The sequence below is a fragment of the Canis lupus genome, chromosome 7 (assembly GCF_003254725.2).
Source record: "Canis lupus dingo isolate Sandy chromosome 7, ASM325472v2, whole genome shotgun sequence".
Taxonomy (NCBI): domain Eukaryota; kingdom Metazoa; phylum Chordata; class Mammalia; order Carnivora; family Canidae; genus Canis; species Canis lupus.
In genome coordinates this window covers 41,823,169-41,846,978 of record NC_064249.1, presented here as the reverse complement: position 1 = coordinate 41,846,978, position 23,810 = coordinate 41,823,169, and the positions used below count along the sequence as shown (strand labels likewise).

Here is a 23,810-nt window from a genome sequence, read left to right as displayed (position 1 = left end):
TTGTAGAGTTTTTTCAATTTTTTGCTTATTTTAAAATTAAAAAAAAATTTAAAGCTCTCAACCCAGAGCTTGAACTCACAACAAGATCAAGACCTAAGCTTAGGGATGCCTGGGTGGCTCAGAGGTTGAGCGTCTGCCTTCAGCTCAGGGCGTGATCCTGGTCCGGATATCGAGTCCTGCATCGGCCTGGTCTCCCTGCCGGGAATCTCCTTCTCTCTCTGCTTCTGTGTGTCTCATGAGTAAATAAATTAAATCTTAAAAAAAAAAAAAAAAAAAAAAAAAAAGACCTGAGCTTAGATCAAGAATCTGCTCTGAACTGGATGAGCCACCCAGGTGCCCCACAATTTTTTGTTTACTGAAAAATTTTATAGTAAAGTGTTGGAAGAAAGACAGATATATATATAAAGGAAGAAGTTTGAAAGGGTATATGCTAAATTATTATTATCTCTGGGAAGAGGAGCTTTATCTTTTAATTCACACTCTTCTATTTACAATAATTGCTTTCCAAGTATGGACTCACTGTTTCTTAATAACAACACAAATATAATTTTTTTAAAAGTCAAAATTGGTCCTCACAAGATAGGACAAATCCCTTAATGTAAAGGGTTAACCATTCTTTGCCAGCAATATCTGTTCTGTTTTTGTATAAGGTATAATAGAGTGAAGGAGAAGCCAGTTATGAATTTTTTCCAGTTATGAATTTTTTAAAAGAATGCTTCCTTGATGGTGTGCTTGGGTGGCTCAGTTAGTGAAGCGTCTGCTTTCAGTTCAAGTCATCTCAGGGGTTCTAGGACTGAGCCCCACATTAGCTCCCTGCTCAGTGGAGAATCTGCTTCTCCCTCTGCCTCTGCCCCTTCCCCCACTTGCACGTGTGGGTGCTCTCTCTCAAATAAATAAATGAAATCTTAAAAAAACCCCACAACTTTCTTGGGGCACCTGGGTGGTTCAGTCGGTTTTGTGTCCAACTCTTGGTTTCTGCTCAGGTCATGATCTCATGGGTCATGAGACTGAGCCCCACGTTGGGGTCTGCTTAGATATTCTCTCCCTCTGCCCCTTCCCCTGCTCTCTCTCTCTAAAATATATACATATATCTTTAAAGAAAAAAAAAAGAATATTTTCTAAGAAATTATCCATATCTACTTCAACTAACCTCAAAGACATAGTTTTTCCCATAGTCCACCATCTTGAGTTTTTTTTTTTAAAGGAATTTTTATTTTATTTTTTTTAATTTTTTAAAATTTATTTATTTATGATAGGCACACAGTGAGAGAGAGAGGCAGAGACACAGGCAGAGGGAGAAGCAGGCTCCATGCACCGGGAGCCCGATGTGGGATTCGATCTCTGGTCTCCAGGATCGCGCCCTGGGCCAAAGGCAGGCGCCAAACCGCTGCGCCACCCAGGGATCCCCATCTTGAGTTTTTTTAAAATTAAATAATTTATTTATTCATGAGAGACACACAGAGAGAGAGAGAGAGAGAGAGAGAGAGAGAGAGAGAGGCAGAGACACAGAGAGGGAGAAGCAGGCTCCATGCAGGGAGCCTGATGCGGGACTCGATCCCAAGTCTCCAGGATCACACCCCAGGCTGAAGGCACTGCCAAACTGCTGGGCCACCAGGGCTGCCCCACCATCTTGAGTTTTGCTAACAATGAGTCTCCATAGACATATTAAAAAAGGGAGAAGACTCCAAATGGAGTCACCCATGCTAAGCCAAATCACCAAATCAGTCCTTATTACCTAATAGCAGTTTAAACTTTCTCTAGAAACAGTCTTAATTGGTTAGCACCAATGACTCCTTTCCAAATCTCCCAAATGAAGATGAGGTAAACTGCCCTTTCCTTATCCTTTGCACTTCTGCCCAGAAGATGTCTTTCTTTTTGCACAGCTCCTTGGAACAACTTTCCACGTGCTTGATGGAATGCATCGTGGAATGAACCAAGTGACTTTTAAGTTCCTGTGGTTGAAATGTTGGTGTTTAACAGTGATTCGGGTGCCTTTCCTAGCATTATTTGTGTCCCTGTCCTCTAATTCACATCCTAAGAGCCAGGGGAAGAAATGATGGCTCATTCTTTCCTTTCCTTTAATAGTTCTAAAACCAGAGACAGTTTGGATTCATTTCTAGGAAGTGAGACCTGCCTCAAGAGATTTTCTTAATCAAATTCTGCTGGGGAGAATACCTCAGGGGAATCTATTCAGGAGCATCTCATTAAAAAAAAAAATTCTTTAGCTAATTCCTCTTTTAAAATGGGGGAATATTATTTTACAACCATGTGAAAATCAGATGGAATCACATCTTTTGTGGACTTTTCTTATTATGTATTAAAGTCCTGAGATCTCAAGTACTGCCACTTATCTCTAGGGAAGGAGAAAAAAAAAATCCTTTACTCTTCCCTTCGAAAGAAAACAGTATTTGTGCAACAAAGTAATTTTAAAGAGGACAGACATTACAGAAGCTCTAAAGGCCTGTGCTGACCTTGAAATCTAAAAACGGTAAATCATGAAAATCAATTCTAACATGAAGAGGAAATGAATAGAGGACTTGGAGGTAGAACATCTCCACAAACATGCTCCTCTGTTAATTAGGTAGCTAGGCAAATGAGGAACTCAAAGGAGATGGAGGCACTCAATAGACAGGAGAAAAATAACGATCTCTTTTTCCAGAAGAGATCTTAAAATCTGACAATAACTTGGGCTTTTTTTTTTTTTGTTTAAACAAGAATATAGTGACTGACTTCAGATAAAGCTCAGCTTGTTTATATATGATCTGAGTACCAGGTTACAGATTAGAATACCACTCTACAAACATAATAATTATTTATTTATTTATTTATTTATTTATTTATTTATTTATTATTTTTTTTTAATAATTATTTAATTTGTCTTTGTTATTCTGTGTAAACTGTCCTGCTATTCTGTCTCCCTCCCCCCCAAAAAACTGTGGTAGCATTTCACTGAAAGGAGCAGTGTATCCATGAAATGTGTGCCATTAAGGAGGTTGTAAATAATGATCAAAGATACTTATATAAAACTGTTTAAGTTTTACTAAACAAAACACAAGTAAAAGTTGAGGTTTTGGTTTTGTCAGCCTGAGGAAAAATAGGTGAGACCCAAAAATATACAGAAAGTGGGCTTTTCCCCCAGTGGAAAATTGTCAGCCCCATGGAAGCAAGGATCTTCACCTATTTTGCTTACTGATGTATCCTATGCATCTAGAAAACTGCCTGGTCATAAAGTAGGTATTGAACAAGTAGTTTCTGAATGAATGAATCCAAACATGTATTCCATGGCATAAGCTTTGACATACAGCCCCAATTGTTCTCTTTTATTTATGTATTTATTAAAGATTTTATTTTTATTAAGATCTACACCCAACATGGGGCTCCAACTCACAACCCTGAGATTAAGAGTCACGTGTTCCTCACACTGAGCTAGCAAGGCACCTACCTCACTGTTTCTTTCAACCCTAGGAAGCAGCATCATCATCTTCCCTGCTGTTTTGTTTCAGGACAAATGCTCCCTTAATCCCTACTGCCGCCCCCACCCCCTGCCACTGTTTCTTGACCTCTACTCTTCCTAAGCGCAATTTTTCCTTCTTTTCTTCCTTTTATTCTTTCTTTCTGCTTGGCATACTAATTAATTTCCCCCCAGTTTTACTGAGATATAATTGCATACATCACTATGTTTGTTTATGGCATACAGCATAATGGATTAGCTTGCATGTATTGTGAAATGATTACTGCTGTAAATTTAGTTAGCATCCACCACCTCTTATAGATACAATAAAAAGAGGAAACAGAAAAAGAAAAAAAAGTGTTTTCATTGTGATGGAAACTCTTAGGTTTACCCTCTTAACATCTTCCACATAGAGCATACAGTAGTGTTAGGTATAGTCATTGTGCTGTAGGTTATATCTTTAGTACATGTACTTATCTTGTAACAAGAGCTTCAACTTTTGACCACCTTTTTCCTATCATGATACCCCCTTTCCTCTGCTCACTTCTGGTAACCACAAAGCTGATCATCACCAACCTCTCTTTCTAAAATAGATTTTTGCTTTATTATTATTATTATATTTTAAAGTAATCTCTACACCCAGTGTGGGGCTGAGCCAGCCACATGCCTCTGATGCTGTGCTCTGAGTTTGTTTTTGTATTTTAGATTTCATATATAAATGAGATTATAAAGTGTTTGTTTTTTTCTGGCTTACTTCACTGAACATAGTGTCCTCAAGGTCCATCGATGTTGCAAATGGCAGCACTCTCTCTCTCTCATTCTCTTTTCTTTCTTTCCCCTCTTTTTTTTTTTTAACAAGGCTAGGTAGTATTCTACTGCATGTAAATACTGCCTCTTCTTTATCCATTCATCCCCTGATGGATACTTAGGTTGCTTCCATGTCTTGCCTATTACAGATAATGCTGGTATGAACATGGGGGTGCACATATTTTTTTGAGTTAATGTTTTCATTTCCTTTGGATATATTCCCAGAAGTGGATTTGCTGGATCATATGATCATATTACTTTTAATTTTTCGAGGATTCTCCTTACTGTTTTCCATAATGGCTGTGTCAGCACAATTTCTTAAACACAACCAGCTCCCTCCTGCTTTCACATTCTCATGTGTCATTTCTCCCACCAGAAAGTGAATCTTCTCAACCAAACTAAGCCTTTTGTCTCTTTTTTTAAAGTTTTAATTATTTAAGTAAGGCTATATCCAACATGGGGCTCAAACTCATGACCTTGAGATCAAGAATTGTGTGCTATACTGACTGCACCAGCCAGGTGTTCCCCATTTGCCTCATTCTAAACCTTACTTAACAATCTGTAATTTGATTTTTTTTATTTTTATTTTTTAAATAAATATATTTTTAAAGTCTTTATTTACTTATTCATAGACATGCAGAGAGAGAGAGAGAGGCAGAGACACAGGCAGAGGGAGAAGCAGGCTCCATGCAGGGAGCCTGACGTGGAACTCGATCCCGGGACTCCAGGATCATGCCCTGGGCTGCAGGCGGCGCTAAACCGCTACGCCACCGGGGCTGCCCACAATCTGTAATTTTAACATAACTATCGTAGACAACCATATTTAACCCCAATTTCACATCTTTTATATGATAGTGCATGTAATGAAATTTATCAATCTTTTTTTCTTCTGGTGTTTATACATTTTGTGGTCTTCCTTGGCCATGTTATAAAGATATTCTATTTATCATATATCTGATAATTAATACCCAGAATATATACAGAACTCCTAAAGCTCAAGAACAAGGAACAAGTGAGTCAATTCAAAAGTAAACCAGCACTTGAATACACATTTCACTAAAGAAGACACACAAATAGCCAAAAGTACATGAGCAAATGCTCGACAGCACTATTAGGGAAATACAAATCAAAACCACACAAGATACCACTGTGCATCCATTAGGATGGCTATGATGAAAAATAACAGAGAACGACAAGTATTATTGAGGATGTGGAGAAACTGAACTCTCAAGAATTGCTGGTGGGGATATAAAAGTGGTGCAGCCACTGTGGAAAATATTCAGCAGTTCGCAAAAATTAACTGTAGACTCACCATATGAGCCAGCAATCCCACTTCTGGGTATATAGACAAAAGAATTGAAAGCAGGGTCCTCAACAGAGAATTGTAAACCAATGTTCATAGCAGCATTATTCACAACTGCAAAAAGGAGGAAACAACAGAAATGTCCATCGGCGGATGAATGGATAAACAAAATATGGAGTGTGTGTGTGTGTATTCAAAGGCATATTATCCGGCATTAAAAGGGTTGAAATTCTCACATATGCTATAATACAGAAGAAGAACCTTAAGGAAATTATGCTGAGTGAAATATGATAGAACCAAAGGGACAAATATTGTAAGATTCCACTATATGATGTACCATAGAGATAAAAAGAAGAACAGTGGCTACCGGGGGCTGGGGAATGGGCAATTATGATTTAATGGGCACAAAATTTTAGTTGGGATGATAAAAAAGTTCTGAAGAGGTATGGTGTTATAGTTGCACAATAATGTGAATGTACTTAGTGCTGTTGAACCTTACACTGAGAAATGGAAATGAAAAATACAAATTCTAAGTTACATATATTTTACTACAAATTAAAAACATTAATAACACAATGTACCAAAAACCACTGTATACTTTAAATGGGTGAATTGTAGGATACAGGATTATGTCTCAATAATTGTTTAAAAATACATCAGTGTTAAAACTTTTTGCTTTATTTATTAAAAAGTTACTTACTTAAAAGACTCAAAAGGAGGAGAGCCTGCTGTACACGCCCATAAATGTACTTACTGTTCTTTCTGCCTTCCTGATGTTCCAAGGTCCCTTCTTTATTTCTTTTCTGTTCAGAGACCTTCTTTTACCCACAGGGTAGGTCTGCTAGCAACACACTCTTTTAGGTATTATCCTTCATATAGGAAGGCTTTGACTCCCACTTAATTCCTGAAGGATACTTTCACTGGGTTTAGAATTCTGGTTAGACACTTTTCCTTTCAGCCTTTGAGAAATGTTGTGCCATTTCCCTGGATTCAGACAAGCAATCCAACTATTGTCTGAACTGTCTTATCGCTATGGGCAAGGACTCATTTCTCTCCCAGTTTACAACTGCTGCGTCTTCACTGTGCTGAAGTTGGACTAGGGTGTGCCTACACAGAGGTCACTTCAAGAGGGTCCTGTTGGGTTTGAGCATCAACTTCCATCAGTAGCTTCATGTCTCCTGCCAAATCTGTGAAGTTTTCAGCTATTATTTACCAAATGAGCTTGTCATCTGTATCTCTCTCCTTCTTTGAGCACACCAAGGATACAAAGTTCACCCCCCCCTTTTAAAAAGATTTTATTTATTCATGAGAGACACACACAGAGAGAGAGGCAGATATAGAGGCAGAGGGAGAAGCAGGCTCCTTGTAGGGGGCCCGATGTGGGACTCGATCCTGGGACTCTCAGATCATGCCCTGGGCCAAAGGCAGGTGCTCAACCACTGAGCCACACAGGCATCCCCAAAGTTCTCTGTTTGTCATGATCCCACAGCATCTGTTAGGTTGACTTTTACTTTTGCTCAGATGGGACTGACTCCTTCCTTCCTCCCTCATCCTGCTGCTGAGCACATCCCTAAGCCTTTACTGCAGCTACTGCATCTTTCAATTCTAAAAGCCCTACTTGGGTATTTCTATTTCCTTGCTGAGGCTTTCTACTGTTTTCATGTTTTGAGCAAATTCACAACTGCTTGTTGAAGGTGTGTGGGTGGTTTTTAAAAAAATCTAACTGCTTTAAAATCTTTGTCAGGTAATTCTAACATCTTGGTGATGACATATATTGACTGTCTTTTAAAATTCAGTTTAAGATCTCCCTGGTTTTTAGGATGCCTGGGTGGCTCAGCGGTTAAGTGCCTGCTTTCAGCTCAGTACATGATCCTGGAGTCCTGGGATTGAGTTCTGCATCGAGCTCCCTGCATGGAGCCTGCTTCTCCCTCTGCCTGTGTCTCTCCTGAATAAATAAATAAAATCTTAAAAAAAAAAAAAAAAAAAAAGATCTCCCTGGTTCTTAATAGGACATATGACTTTCAGTTCAAAGCTAGACATTTCAGGGATGCCTGGGTGGCTCAGTGGTTTAGTGCCTGCCTTTGGCCCAGGGCGTGGTCCTGGAGTCCTGGGATGGAGTCTCACATAAGGCTCCCTGCATGGAGCCTGCTTCTCCCTCTGCCTGTGTCTCTGCCTCTCTCTCTCTCTGTGTCTCTCCTAAATAAACAAATACAATCTTAAAACAAAACAAAAAACCTAGACCTTTCTGTATTATGTTACCAGGTTCTAGATTTTATATAAACCTATTTTGGCTGGCCTTTTCCAAAACTGCTCCAGCAAGGGAAGGGAATGAGATGTCCAGTCAATACCAGTTGAGAGTTCCCCACTCAGTCTCCATCAAAATCCAAGTGTTGGTGAGTTGTTACTGTAGGGGGTTGGTGGGAGTTCCAGCTTCCCATGGGGTCATTTCAACACCATGATGGGAGTGGCCATGTCACTACTGGATTATGGTAAAGTCCTGACTCCTATCAGCTTTCGCCATGTCACTACTGGATTATGGTAAAGTCCTGACTCCTATCAGCTTTCCTCTGATATCACATAGGGTGGGGGCCAGGGTGGGATACCTTATGACTGCCCACTGGAGATGGAAGCTGAGGCTCCCCATTTGGCACCTACTGGTATGAGCATGGGTAGAGTCAGTTTTTTCTGCAGTGTCTCAGTAGAGTATGGAGGATATTATCTAAAAGTTTTCTGTCTTGCTAGGTTGACTCTTTCCCTTGCTTTTGGCTATAGAAAGCAAGCTTTTCTTTGCTTGTTTTGTCTATGCCCAATGAAATTTCCAGGCTGCTAGCTTTCTCAGTTTCTGGTCTGGGATGCATGAGGTAAGAAGACAACTCAGGGAACTCATCACCATGAAGTTCCTAGTCCTGAGGTCCCTAGCTGGTCTTTCTTCTCTCCACTTTTTAAAGTCTCTTTTTTTTATATATGATATATATATATGATAGAACACTGAAGACCTTTTTATGTTTTTACTCATACTTATTGGAACAGGGAAAGGTATGTCTACTTCATTTTCTATGAGGTACAAGCATGTCAAACACAATTTTTTTTTCCCTTTTAACTGAACACACCAGTTTGTGTATCCGTTGTACTGATGGGCACCTGGACGATCTCTAGTTTACAGCCATTATACGAACAAAGGTACTATGAATATTCTTACACATACATATATTGATTTCTCTCTGGTAGGTTTATGTTTACTTTTACAAAAGCTGCCAGAACTTATCCTTTTTTAAAGATTTTTTTATTTGAGAGAGAGAAAGAGAGAGAAAACAGACAGGGAGAGTGTCAGGGAGAGGGAGAAACAGACTCCTCAATTAGTAGGGAACCTGACTTGGGGCTAGATCCCAGGACTCCAAGATTATGACCTGAGTTGAAGGCAGATGCTTAAATGACTGAGGCACCCAGGAGCCCCTGATAGAGCTTTTTTTTATAAAAGTTGTGCTATTTTATTCTCCCACAACTGTTTATAAACATTTTGGTCATGCCAACTCACTGTGGCTTTAATTTGCATTTATTTGATGAGTTATGATTTGCTGCATATTTTTCATATGTTTATTGGCCATATGTATATTTCTTTGGTAAACTGTGTTCAAATCTTCACTTTAAAATTGGGTTGTGGGATTCCTGGGTGGCGCAGTGGTTTAGCACCTGCCTTAGGCCCAGGGAGACCCGGAGATCCTAGAGACCCGGGATTGAATCCCACGGGCTCCCAGTGCATGGAGCCTGCTTCTCCCTCTGCCTGTGTCTCTGCCTCTCTCTCTCTCTCACTGTGTGCCTATCATAAATTTAAATAAATAAATAAATAAATAAATAAATAAATAAATAAATAAATAAAAAAAATTGGGTTGTGATTTTATTTTTTTAAAATATATATTTTTAAAGATTTTATTTATTTGTTTATTCATGAGAGACACACACAGAGAGGGAGAGATATAGGCAGAGAGAGGAGAAGCAGGCTCCATGCAAAGAGCCCGATGTGGGACTCGATCTTGTGACTCAAGGATCATGCCCTGAGCTGAAGGTAGATGCTCAACTGCTGAGCCATCCGGGTGTCCCTGGGTTGTGTTTTTATTTTATTTTAAAGGTTTTATTTATTCATGAGAGACACACAGAGAGAGGCAGAGACGCAGACAGAAGGATAAGCAGGGTCCATGCAAGGAGTCCGATGTGGGACTCGATCCTGGGATGTAGGGATCATGCCCTGAAATGAAAGCAGACGCTCAACCGCTGAGCCACCCAGGCGTCCCCCTGGATTGTGTTTTTAATGAAATGAAGAAAAATAAAATTGGGTTGACTTTTTAAAAAAATTCATTGTAGAAGAGTTCTTTATGTATTCAGGATATATATCATTCATGAATATTTTCTCCCAGTTTGTGCTTTGTTTTTATAATGGTGTCTTTGGTGAATACGTTTACATTTTGTTAAGGTATACTCTATCAGTGCTTTCTTTTATAGTTATTGCTTTCTGTGTCCTATCTAAGAGACCTTTAACTACATGCAGGTCATGAAGATATTATCTTATGCTTTCTTCTAAGGGCTTTATAATTTTATCTCTTACGTTTCAGTCTACAATCTGTGCCAAATTCAGTTTGTATATGCTATGAAGTTGCTGTTAAAGATTAGTTTCTTTCCTTAGAATATTTGTTTCTGCACCACTTGTTGCAGGATGTTACTTCTCCTGTCGGATTGCTTTAGTGCCTATGTCCAAATCAAAGGACCACAAAAGTGTGGATCTATTTCTGAGCTATCTATTTTGTTCCACTGATCTATTTTTATAAATATTTTATTTATTTGATAGAAAGAGATAGCAAGAGAGAGCATGGGGGGGTGGGTAGAGGGAGAGGCAGAAGCAGGCTCCCCAATGGGGGGCTCCATCCCAGGACCCCTGGGATCATGACCTGAGCAGAAAGAAGATGCCTAACTGGACTGAGCTACGGGGACATCTCCTACAGATCTATTTTAATGGCAATTTATTATATTATTTATTTTTTTTAATAGAGAGCACATGAACAGTGATGGAAGGGCAGAGGGAGAGAGCAAGAGAATCCAAAGTAGACTCCATACTCAGCGCAGAGCCCTACGTGGGGCTTGATTTCATGGCCCTAAGAACATGACCTGAGCTGAAAACAAGAGTCAGATGCCCAAGCCAACGGAGGCACCCCTATTTTTATTTAAAAAATTTATTATTATTGTTATTGTTATTTTATGTTTTTTTAAAGATTTATTTATTCATGAGAGACAGAGAGAGAGAGAGAGAGAGGGGCAGAGACACAGGTAGAGGGAGAAGCAGGCTCTTTGCAGGGAGCCCGATGCGGAAATCAATCCCTGATCCCGGGATCATGACCTGAGCCGAAGGCAGGCGCCCAACCACTGAGCCATCCAGGCATCTGTATTGTTATTTTTTAAATAGGTTTTATGCCCAACAGTAGGGCTTGAAGTCCTGACCCTGAGATCAATAGTGGTGTGCTCTACCTACTAAGCCAGCCAGGTACCACTCTAAAGTCTATTTATTTATTATTTATTTAAAAAGATTTTATTTATTGGACAGAGAGAGTGGCAGGAAGAGGGAGAACCAGGCTCCTCACTGAGCAGGGAGCCTGATGCAGGGCTTAATCCCAGGACTCTGGTATCATGGCCTGAGCTGAAGGCAGATGCTTAAGTGACTGAGCCACCCAGACACTCCTCTAAAGCCAATTTAAACCGTGTTATAGTAACTCTGGGAGTCAGATAATATAAGTTTTGGAAAAAAAACAAAACAGTTTTTTAAAAGATCACTTTGAATATTCCAGGTTCTTTGCATCTCCATATCAATTCTTAGAAAATCAGCTTATCAATTTTTACAGAAAAGCCTTCTGGTAACATAATCTACATTGCACAGAATATAACAACTGAGGCTCACCATCTCTAAATGTGGCATATTTCTCCATTTACTTAAGTCTTCTTTAATTTCTCTGATAAATGTTTTAATTTTCATTATAAAGTTCTTGCCTATTTTTGGGTATATTTATTTCTTTTTCTTGATATATTTATTTCTAATTAGTTTTATTATCCTATTATAAATGCTTTTTAAAAATATAGACTTTATTTTTTTAGAGCAGTTTTAGGTTCAAAACAGTACCGAGATTTCTAATACACATAATGCCCCTAAACAAGCACAGCCTATTCCATTGCCAACATTCCTGACCAGAGTGGTACACTGATTAACAATTGGTGTACCGGGATGCCTGGTAGCTCCGCAGTTGAGCATCTGCCTTCGGCCAGGGCGTGATCCTGGGGTCCCAGGATCTAGTCCCACATTGGGCTCCCTGGATGGAGCCTCCTTCTCCCTCTGCCTGTGTCTTTGCCTCTGTTTCTCATGAATGAATAAATAAAATCTTAAAAAACACCAAAACCCCCCCCAAAAACCAACAAAAAAACTGGTGTACTTATACTGAAACATCATTATCACTGGAGTCCATGATTTACATTAGGGTTTGCTCTTGGTGTTGTATATGCTATAGCTTTGGAGAAATGTATTAACAATATATATCTAACTATTATTCTATCATACCCAATAGTTTCACTGACCTAAAAATTTCTGTGCTCTGCTGACTCATTCCTCTTGTTCTCTCAACCGCTGGTATTAATAATGTCTCCACAGTTTTGCCTTTTCCAGGATGTTATATAGTTGGAATCATACAGTGTGTATGTAGACCTTTTCAGGCTGGCTTCATTGACTTAGTACAATGATTTTACAGTTCCTCAATGTCTTTTTAGGGCTTGACAGCTCACTTCCTTTCAGTGCTGAATAATATTCTATGTCTGGCTGTACCAGTTTATCCATTCACCTACTGAAAAACATTTTGGTCACTTCCAAGTTTCGGGAGTTATGAAAAAAGTGGCTGTAAAACATCTGTGTGCAGGTTATTGCATAGACATTAGTTTCCAGTTTCTTTGGGTAAATGTCAATAAGTGCCACTGTTGTGTTGTGTGGTAAGAGTAGGTTCAGTTTTATAAGAATACAATTGATTCTTATATACCGATTTTATTTCCAGTAACTGTGCTAAAAAGTTGTAATAGATTTTGGGGTATCTCTCTGGATTTTATGATCCTGTAATCTGTAATCTATAAGCAGGAACGGTTTTACTTCTTTCTTCTTGATCTTTATGACTTTTATTCATCTTCCTCCCTTACTGCACTGGCTAGAACATTCAGAATAATGTTAAACAGAAGTAGTGAGGGTGGACATTTTTAGCTTTTTCCCAATTTTAGAAGGAAACACTGCATATTTCACCATTAAGTATAATGTTAACTATAAATGCCTTTTATAAGGCTGGGGAAATGCCCTTCTACTTCTAAGAGTTTCTGTCTATATGTTTAAACTCAACTTTGTTCTATAGATGTTTTTCCGCATCAAGTCTTTGTCAAATTACACTAGCCAGGGTTACACTAGCCTCAGGGTTATGAGCCAGGGTTACACTAGCCTCAAAAAATGAGCTTGGGTTACACTAGTCTCATAAAATGAGCTTGGTAGTGTTCTCCTCTATTTTCTGAAAGTGTTTGTGTAAAACTGGCATTATTTTGTTTTCAATGAGGAAATAGCCATTTAGTTGTGACATTTTTTTGTCTGAATGATTTGGTAAAGAACTAAACTAAACAACAGGCTATTCAGATATTCTTTCTTTTTGCATTAGTTTCATTAATTTGTATTTTTTTTTTTTAATTTTTATTTATTTATGATAGTTACAGAGAGAGAGAGGCAGAGACACAGGCAGAGGGAGAAGCAGGCTCCATGCACCGGGAGCCCGACGTGGGATTCGATCCCGGGTCTCCAGGATCGCGCCCTGGGCCAAAGGCAGGCGCCAAACCGCTGCGCCACCCAGGGATCCCTATATTTTTAAAGGAATTTATCCATTTCATATATATTGCTAAATGAATTGGCATAAAGTTATTCATAACATCTCCTTATTGGCCTCTTAATGACTACAGGACCTACAGGACAGACTGGTAATTTGTGTGATCTCTTATTTTCTCTTGTTCATTGTATCTAGAAGTTATCAATTTTGTTGCTCTTTTCAAATGTGTTTCCTTATTGTCTTTTAATATTTTATTGACTTCTATTCTTTTTTTTATTTTTTTAAATTATTTATTTATTTATTTTTTAATTTTATTTATTTATGATAGTCACAGAGAGAGAGAGAGAGAGGCAGAGATACAGGCAGAGGGAGAAGCAGGCTCCATGCACCGGGAGCCCGACGTGGGATTCGATCCCGGGTCTCCAGGATCGCGCCCTGGGCCAAAGGCAGGCGCCAAACTGCTGCGCCACCCAGGGATCCCCTATTCTTTTTTTTTAATATTTTATTTATTTATTCATGAGAGACAGAGAGAGAGAGAGAGAGAGGCAGAGACACAGGCAGAGGGAGAAGCAGGCTCCATGCAAGGAGCCCGACGTGGGACTTGATCCTGGGTCCCCAGGATCACACCCTGGGCTGCAGGCGGCACCAAACCGCTGCGCCACCAGGGCTGCCCTGACTTCTGTTCTTTATTAATTCCTTCTTTCTATAGATATCTGTGTTCTAGGAATGAGTGGGATGACTTTGGCTTTGCTCTTCTCACTGTCATTGAGTACTGTTACAGGAGATGAAGGGGAAGGTGTATTTACTCTATGTCAAGTGTAAAGTAAATATCACTTAATTCTCACACCTCAGGTTGGAAGTCACTGCAATACACACATGAAGATGCTGAGATGTAGAGTAGATAAAAAAGCTGTTCACAGTCATTTGGCTACAAGAATGTGGGATGGGAAGAGGAGCCTATCTGCATTTGATTCTGGGGTGTGTCTAGCCCCAAGGACATCTTCAGGTTTGGCTGACTACAGAACTCGGTATGTGGTCATACTCACAGCTAGATTTCATTACGGCCAAAGGACACAAAAGCAAAATCAGTAAAGGGGAAACATGAATCAGGCAAAACATGGAGGAAATGAGGTACAAGGTTATACACATCCTCCCAATGGAACCACACAGGATGTAATCTTTGGCAACATACTGGGACAACACATGTGAAATGTCTATCAAGGATGCTCATTACAAACTCAGTGACCAAGGTTTTGATTGGTGGCTGATCATACAGGTACTCTCTAAAATGTACCAAATTCTAGACTCTTCAAATGAAAGCAGTTTATTTTTTTAAAAAGATTTTATTTATTTATTTATGAGAGACAGAGAAAGAGAGAGAGAGAGAGGCAGAGACACAGGCAGAGGGAGAAGCAGGCTCCATGCAGGGAACCGGATGTGGGACTCGATCCCAGGACTCCAGGATCATGCCCTGGGCTGAAGGCAGGCACTAAACTGCTGAGCCACCCAGAGATTCCCCAGAGGAAAGCAGTTTAAACTGAATATACAGTTTATACACAGCAGGGACAGTAAGATACTTTCCTATTCAGGAAAGTTTTATATTAATAGAGGAAAATATTTGCCATTCAAATCACCAGATGCCAGCCAATTCCCAAACTTGGAAGCAGACTTTTTTCAGAATGGAAGTCCTAGGTCTGCTATTTTAATCCATTTTGTACATAAAGCCTATGTTTTCTCCACTGTATCAGGGAAAGGAGTCAAGATTTGGCATTAAGTCTCAATGACTGGCAGTGGCAACAAAGAAGAGCTGTGTTTGAAAGAATTCCGAATTATTTTGTGAGCTCAGCAAAAAAGGGCATCATAATATATTTAATAATAACTGCCAGAGGTAATAGCTATGTACTAAGTAACAGATTTTTGTTGACTGGTGATCTATCATAAAAAGCCAACTCTGATTCAGTAGTTATCTTTTATTAAATGATTACTATGTCCTAGGTAATGTGCTAAGTATCTTATATGCATTATTTTATTTAATATGCATATTAATTTCTATTTTACAATAAAGAATCTGGAGCCTTGAGATATGTCAGCTTGCCCAAAGTCAGGCAGATAGTAACTGGTGGAGGTAGAATCTGAATCATGGCCTGATTCCCAAAACAAATGTGAAAGACCAGGTCCTCACATGTTTTGCTCCCCAGAAGAATTTTGAAAAACTATGAATCTCCTTATTATTTTTTTTTAAATATTTTATTTCCAAGTAATCGCTATACCCAACAGAGGGACTGACTCATGAGCCCAAGATCAAGAGTCCCATGCTTTACAGACTGAGCCAGCCAGATGCCCCTCCCCTGCAAATGATGTTATATATGGTTTTATCATTTTAAAATGATGAATCTGCATACTAAAAAGATTCAATACTTATTGTTATTCATTAAAAAAGGAATATTCTCAAAAAATAAAAATAAAAAAGGAATATTCTCTTAACATTTAGAAATTGAAATAATTTATCTTTGAACATTATTTCTATTCCACTTATTCCAGAGGATTTTATCTTATTATTATGTATCTTTTCATGCTTAAAAGTTCTTTTATTGAACCTATCCTTTTACTCCAAAAAAAGTGTTTCAATTCACATTTAATAGTACCTGTGAGGGACAGGGTAACTGGGTGATGGACATTAAGGAGGGCATGTCATGTAATGACCACTGGGTATTATATAAGATTGATGCATCATTGACCTCTACCTCTGAAACTAATAATGCATTTTTTGTTAACTAAATTTAAATAAAAATAATAATAAAAGTACCTGTGACCATAAGACTCAAAGTATTAAAATTTTTCTTTTGCATTATGTAATCACTGTAATTTTGATTAATATATGCCTGATCAAAACAATGTAACTACACTTTCAAAATAACAGCTTTACTGAAGCATAATTCATATATCATAGAATTCATTCTTTTTTTTTTTTCTTTAAGAATTCATTCTTTTTAAGTGTCCTATGCAGTGGGTTTTAGTACATGGAGTTTTGGTGACGGCTAATTTTAAGTGTCAATTTGGCTAGGTTACAGTAGACATCTAGATAGTTGGTCAAACATTATTCTAGATGTGTCTGTGAAGGTAATTGTTAGATGAAATTAACATTTAAATCACTAGGTTGAGTCAAGCTGATTACCCTCCATAATGTGGTTAGGATTCAGCCAAACCCTTGTTGAAAGCCTTAGTAAGAAAAGAGACTGACCTCCACACAGGGCATTCTCAGTAGATTGCCCTCAGACTCCTTGAGCTGTGAAAACAACCCTCCCTTGGGTCTCCATTCTGCTGGCCTGCCCTGCAGATACCGGACTTGTCAGTCGCCGCAACGGTGTAAGCCGAGACCTTAAAATAATCTCTACAGGAGTGCCTGGCTGGCTCAGTCAGTACAGCGTGTAACTCTCGATCTCAGGGTCTTGAGTTCAAGCCCCATGCTGGGCATAGAGCTTACTTAAAAAATAATAAATAAAATGTCGCAAATAAAATCTATTAAAAAAACCTATTAGAATGAGAAAGATAGGGATCTAATTTTTAAAAAATGCACCTGGCTGGCTCAGTCAATAAAGCATGTGACTCTTGATCTCAGGGTTGTGAGTTTAAGCCCCACACCGGGTGTGGAGCTCACTTAAAAAACAAAAAAAAAACTGGAACACCTGGGTGGCTCAGTGGTTGAGTGAATGCGTGATCCTGTGGTTCCCAGGATTGAGTCCCACATCAGGCTCCCTGCATGGGGCCTGCTTCTCCCTCTGACTATGTCTCTGCCTCTCTCTCTGTGTCTCTCATGAATAAATAAATAAATCTTAAAAAAAACCCCAACACTCTACATATATCTTGGTTGTTTCCATGGAGACCTCTGACTAACACAACAAACTTCATTTCAGGACATTTTTGTCACCCCCAAAAGAAACTCTGTACCCATTAGCAGTTACTCCCCATTCCTCCCTACCCTTAGATCTTATAAATCACTAATCTACTTTGTGCTTTTATATATTTGCCTATTCTGGACATTTGATATAAATGGAATCATAGACGCACCTGAGTAGCTCAATTGGTTAGGTATCTGACTTCCGCTCAGGTCATGATCTGAGTCCTGAGATCAAGCCCCTCGTCGGGCTACCTGCTCAGTAGGGAGTCTGCTTCCTCTTTTGCCACCCCCCCCCCACCGCCTTATATGTGCATGCTCTCCCTCTAATAAATAAATAATAAAATCTTTAAAAAAATGGAATCATAAAGCAAATATGCGTTTTGTGACTGGCCTCTTTTATATAGCATAATGTTTTCACAGTTCATCCCTCTTGTTACATGTTTCTACCTCATTTCTTATTATTGCCAAAGAACATTCCACTGTATGCACATTTTGTTAATCCACTTATCCACCGTGGGAAACTCGCATTACTTCCATCTTTTGGCTGTTATAAATATTGCTGCTATGAACATTTCTGTATAAGTTTTTGTATGGACATGTGTTTTCAATTCTATTGGGGAGATACCTAGTAGCAAGACTGCTGGGTCAGATGGTAACTACATGTTTAACTTTTTGAGGGACTGCCAAAATGTTTTTCCAGAGAGGGTTATACCATTCCCATTCCCACCAACAATGTATGAGGGCTCCAGTTTCTTCACATGTGCATCAGTACTTTAATTAAAGCCATTCTGGTGGGTGTGAGGTGGTACCTCATTATGGTTTTCATTTCCATTTCCCTCATAATGATGTTGAGCATCTTTTCACATGCTTATTGGCCATGTGTGTATCTCTTTTGGAGAAATGTCTATTCAGATAATTTACCCATTTAAAAAACTATGTTGTCTTTGTGTGTGTTTGCCTTTTTAATTTGAGTCTCAATAGTTCTTTATATGTATGGGTTTTTGGATACAAGTCTCTTAATTGATATATAGTTTGTAAATATTTCTCCCATTCTGTGCACTGTTTTTTCGGTTTCTTTCTTTCTTTTTTTTTTTTTAAAGATTTATTTTTATCTTATTTTATGAGAGAGAGAGAGAGAGAGAGAGAGAGAGAGAGGCAGAGACACAGGCAGAGGGAGAAGCAGGCTCCAAGCCGGGAGCCCGACGCGGGACTCGATCCCGGGACTCCAGGATCGCGCCCTGGGCCAAAGGCAGGCGCGAAACCGCTGAGCCACCCAGGGATCCCAAAGATAGATAGATAGATAGATAGATCCCAAAGATAGATAGATAGATAGATAGATAGATTTATTTATTTATTCATTCATTCATTCATTCAGAGAGAGAGAGAGGCAGAGACACAGGCAGAGGAAGAAGCAGGCTCCATGCAGGAAGCCCGATGTGGGACTCGATCCCAGGTCTCCAGGATCACACCCCAGGCCGCAGGCGGCGCTAAACCGCTGCGCCACCGGGGCTGCCCTTGTTTTTTCAGTTTCTTGATGGTGTTCTTTGAAGCACAAAAGTTTTAAATATTGACCAAATTCAATTTGCATCTTTTTCTTTTGTTGAACAGGATTTTGGTGTTATAACCAAGAAATTATTGCCCAATGCATGAAGATTTCCTCTTTTTCTTTTTCTTTTAAGATCTTATTTATTCATGAGAGACACAGAGAGAGAGGCAGGGACTAGACAGAGGGAGAAACAGGCTCCTCATAGGGAGCCCAATGTGGGACTCGATCTCTGGATTGGGGATCACGCCCTAAGCCCAAGGCAGACACTCAACCACTGAGTCACCCGGACATCCCATGAAGATTTCCTCTTATGTTTTCTTCAAGAGTTTTATAGTTTTAGTTGTTATATTTAGGTTGATGATCAATTCTGAGTTAATTTTTCATATGGTGTGAGGCAAGCATCCAAGTTCAACCTTTTGTTATGTGTATATATCGTTATCATAGAGCCATTTACTGAAATATCATACTTTCCTCATTCAACTGCCATGGTACTCTCATCAAAAATCAATAAACTATTGGGGTGCCTGGGTGGCTCAGTAGTTGAGCATCTGCCTTTGGCTCAGGTGGTGATTCCGGGGTCCTGGGATGGAGTCCCACATCAGGCTCCCTGAGGGCAGCCTGCTTCTCCCTCTGCCTATGTCTTTGCCTCTCTCTCTCTCATGAATAAATAAATAAATCTAAAAAAAAAATCAATAGACTATAAATGTAAGGGTATAATATACATTTTCATAACTATCATGAGAAGTAAAATTTTATTTGAAATAAACTGCTCTAATGAGATAAACCTGATTTCCTTAAACGTTTAAAAAAGAAACATCATTTTCCACTTACTGATTCCGATTCTATCACTGGTAAGATTCATTATTTTATTGTTAGAACTACTTTATTCATATAATTAATACAGCAGAGACAGAGATGAACCCAGGACTGGCTGACTCAAAGTCATGTTCATGTTCTTTGTTTATGTGATACAGGAAATGACCTGTTCAAAACTGATTGGCCTACCACCCTAGCCTAATCATAAAATATTATTTGATCAACAAAATTGCATTGTCCAGGAAAAAAAGTCTATCCCCCAATAGCCTGCTTCCCTGCTTCACAGGGAAAAAGACCCACTACACTTGGAAATGTTTTTCCACTATTTATTCACTTTGCAGACCACTGAGTACAAATTAGTTTTAGTGGGACATTAAAATGGGGATGTGGAGATAAAATCTTTATTTAAATTAAGAGATTTCTATTCTGGACCTAACCACTATGTGTGCCAGAGATGCGAGAGAAATACTGGCTTATTATTTTTCCTATCTTCCTTGGAATGAACCAACACCTTCATACCCTTGAATAATTAGAGCTTCATTAAGTTAGATCACATCCAGGACAAAATCAGTAAGACCAAAATGGTTGTTTTTCTTTAAATGGGTCAGTTATTTATTTATTCATGAGAGAGAGAGACAGAGAGAGAGAGAGAGAGAGAGAGAGAGAGAGATAGAGGCAGAGGCAGAAGGAGAAGCAGGCTCCATGCAGGGAGCCTGATGTGGGACTCGATCCTGGGACCCCAGGGTCATGCCCTGAGCTGAAGGCAGACGCTCAACCACTGAGCCACCTGGGCACCCCTAAGTGGGTCTTTTAAATTACTTCTTTCTAAGCCTGCTTATCATTATCAGGTTCTAGGAAATAGCTAAATCTGCTGAGACTACTTCCAGTGCTATGACATCACTAGTAACAATAAAAAGCTCTTTCAGAAGAACCTTGGCAGTAATCCCGGAGAATGCAAAACTTACTCTTACCTTCATTAAGGTAAGAGAACTAAACCTTGGAACTTCATGTTGGAGTTAAACCATTCTCTATCCACCCAGTATAGAATAAAGCAAACTGTTATTATAGAATGTGTCTCTATGCTTGCTTCCTTAAGTACACTGCTGGTCCTGGACCCTCTGGAGAGACCAAGGTGATTCGACAATCATAACACAGAGAAGAGTCCCACAGTCATGAGGCCAAGCAAATCACAGTTTAAAGAGAATACCGTAATGCATAGGGTCAACATCTACTATAGAAGTACATAAGTACACTGCTCCTGTCACCTCCAATTCAATAGGTCATCCTGATTTCTCTTCTTTTACTGTCATTTGAGCATGTATTTGTTAAACTTCTGTTATGTACCAGGCACTAGAAAATCAAAGGAAAATAAGAGAGACAAATGATCCTGCACCTGGAGCCTATAATCTAATGAGGGAGACAGAGAACTAATGAGTAAAGAGAGTAATCATGGATTATAGAAATAAATGAACAGGGTGCTCCGGTGTGGAGTAATGGAAAGGAACCTCTTTGGTGGGACAATCAGAAAGCTATTCTAAGAAAAACTGACATTTAAGTGGGTATTTCTAATCCTTAAAGGATAAGAAACCAACCATAGGAAGAGTAAGAACACCTTTTTAGGCAGGGGGAATAATAAGCATAGTAGTACTCTAGTGAGAAAGGCCTTAGTCTGTTCTAGGATCTGAGACAAGACCAGCAAGATATAATACAGTAGATAAGGGAGAGATGGGAACAGAGAGATAGGGATGATGGGGAGAGGTGGGCAGTTAGTCAGGGACCAGGTCATTCTCTTTTTTAAAAGATTTATCTAAAAAAATAAAAATAAATAAAATAAATAAAAGATTTATCTATTTATCTGGGGGGGAGGGGCAGAAGGAAAGGGAATCCTGAAGCAGACTCCCTGCTGAGGATGGAGCCTGCTGAGGGGCTCGATCCCAGGACCCTGAGATTAGGACCTGAGCTAAAATCAAGAGTTGGCTGCTTAACCGACTGAGCCTCCAGGTGCCCCTGAGACCAGGTCATTGTCAAAAGCTATGGTAAGGAGCTTACAGTTTACTCTGACAGTAAGATACCATAAGGTTTTAAGTATAATCTAATTATTCTTTTTTTTTACTTATGTGGAGAGTGAGCTGGAGGGGAGCAAGAATGGAAATGGACACATGTGTCAGAAGGCTGCTGCAGGAGCCTGAGCCAAAGTTAAATGTGGAACGCACTTGAGAGTGACACTGGGATCTGGAGAAGAGTGGGATGTACTGCAAGGAGGGTAACAGCAGAACTTGGGGGGATGAAAAAAAAAAGAACTTGGGGATGGACTGGATATGGCACTGTTGGAACGGGAGGAATACAGGATGACTTCTAGGTACCTTTTACTTATCTGGTAAGCTCAACAATAGGATCCTAGAAGGCAAAATTACCCCAATGCTAAACAAAGCCTTGACATTTTCCCCCCAAATGAATAGAAAGATAAATCTTGCTCAATTTTCAAGCAGATAAGTGATCTGCAAAAGTATTAGGCTCTCTTTGATTACTACATATCCATAAATCTTCTCTTTCTGAATAGGGAAAACATTTGAAACTCAAGTGGTAAATCGCTGGGTTTTCCTAGATGACATACTCGGAATCAAAAGCTACAGACACAGTGTTTTTTATTGAAACTGGAGTAAGAAGATTCATGTCATTTTGACTCCTAGATAGCAAAAAATTTGCGGAATTCTTCAGAGTGAGTATAAATTAAATGATAAAGAAAGAGCTCAACCCCACTGGAGATGTAGAAATAATAAGAACATGAAGACATTTCATCCAAATGCAAGAAATACAGCAATATATTGTATACACTAAGTACTCACCAACATGAATAGGGGCTGGGAATAATCCATACTCATGCTCTCCTGGAGTGTATTCCAACTTTTCTTTCTTTAATTGGATCAATCGGCTCTTTGGGCTGTGATCAGAAAAGAATGGAAAATAATCAGAGGGTATGAAATCTCCTGTGGTCAAATAGAGAAAACAGATCCTTTGTCAAGAGTACTTGTTTTAACAGTGGGGCTCAAATTTAAACGCATACTTTTTTGGGGAGGGATATTAAGTACATTCATGTATTTTTAGAATCTATATTTTTGGAATTGTCTTTTAGGAATTACACATAAAAAGGAACCATGTTAGCATTTTCCAACAGTTTTGTAAAAGGAACCTAAATTTCAGATCTGATAATAATTATCTTATATTTGACCAATGATTTATAGTATATATTTATTATTTAAAAGTTTTTACAATTTAAAAAATATATTGTTTATTTATTTTAGAGAGAGTAAGCAAGTGAACAGGAGGAGGAGCACAGGGAGAGGGACAAGCAGACTCCATGCAGAGTGTGGAGCCTGACATGGGGCTCAACCTCATGATCCTGAAATCATGACCTGCGCTGAAATCAAGAGTTGGACATTTAACCAACTGAGCCACCCAGGCACCTATATTTTTTAAAAAATTCTTTTAAGAAAGCTGTATGCTCAATGTGGGGCTTGAATCCACAACCCTGTGATCAAGGGTTGCATGCTCCCTCAACTGAGCGCCAGGTATCCCTGATGATTTATAGGTTATAAAGTACTTTCACATATTATCATTTATATCAATCCTATGAAGTGGGTAAAAAGAAAATGTGAGCTTTAAACTACAGATTTGAAAACAGATGCTCTATGAAGTCAAGTGACTTGCCTTAATTTTAGTAGCTACTAAGCAGATTTAAGATAAAAACCTCCGTTTCTTGACTAGTTCCTACTCACCGATTATTCTTCTTATTCTACAATGTCTCCATAGACTTAACTCTTCCACTTGTCTAGTGGTCTGTGTTTCTAATGTTTGGTATGAGATCAGGCTTAAAGACATTCCACAAATACATAAAAGGGGTAAAAGGGGAAAATAAAAAGGAAACGAGGAAAAAGTGAAAAGAAAGGATTTCAGGAGGGGCTCACTTAGTCTACTCTGATTTTATTTTGCCTTTAAGTTCCAGTAAATAAGGCAGGGTTGATATATTTCTTTTCCCTATGAATCACAACACACTGATTTTCATTTTATTTTTTTTAAAGATTTTATTTATTTATTCATGAGAGAGAGAGAGA

The 23,810-nt window shown here is 39.0% G+C and overlaps 1 protein-coding gene across 5 annotated transcripts in view; it reads right to left on the bottom strand.

Annotated features, from left to right (window-relative positions):
- ASH1L (ASH1 like histone lysine methyltransferase) overlaps positions 1-23,810 on the bottom strand; it is a 181,961-nt gene that overhangs the window by 41,142 nt on the left and 117,009 nt on the right. For 4 of the 5 annotated variants that reach the window (XM_035719088.2, XM_035719090.2, XM_035719091.2 and 1 more), the window contains 2 exons: positions 22,545-22,639; positions 5,571-5,675 (listed from right to left, as the gene is read on the bottom strand). In XM_035719088.2, coding sequence (XP_035574981.2) covers positions 5,571-5,675; positions 22,545-22,639 — 200 coding nt within the window. The remainder of the gene's footprint in view (positions 1-5,570; positions 5,676-22,544; positions 22,640-23,810) is intronic. The other variant, XM_049112566.1, reaches the window with a different exon arrangement.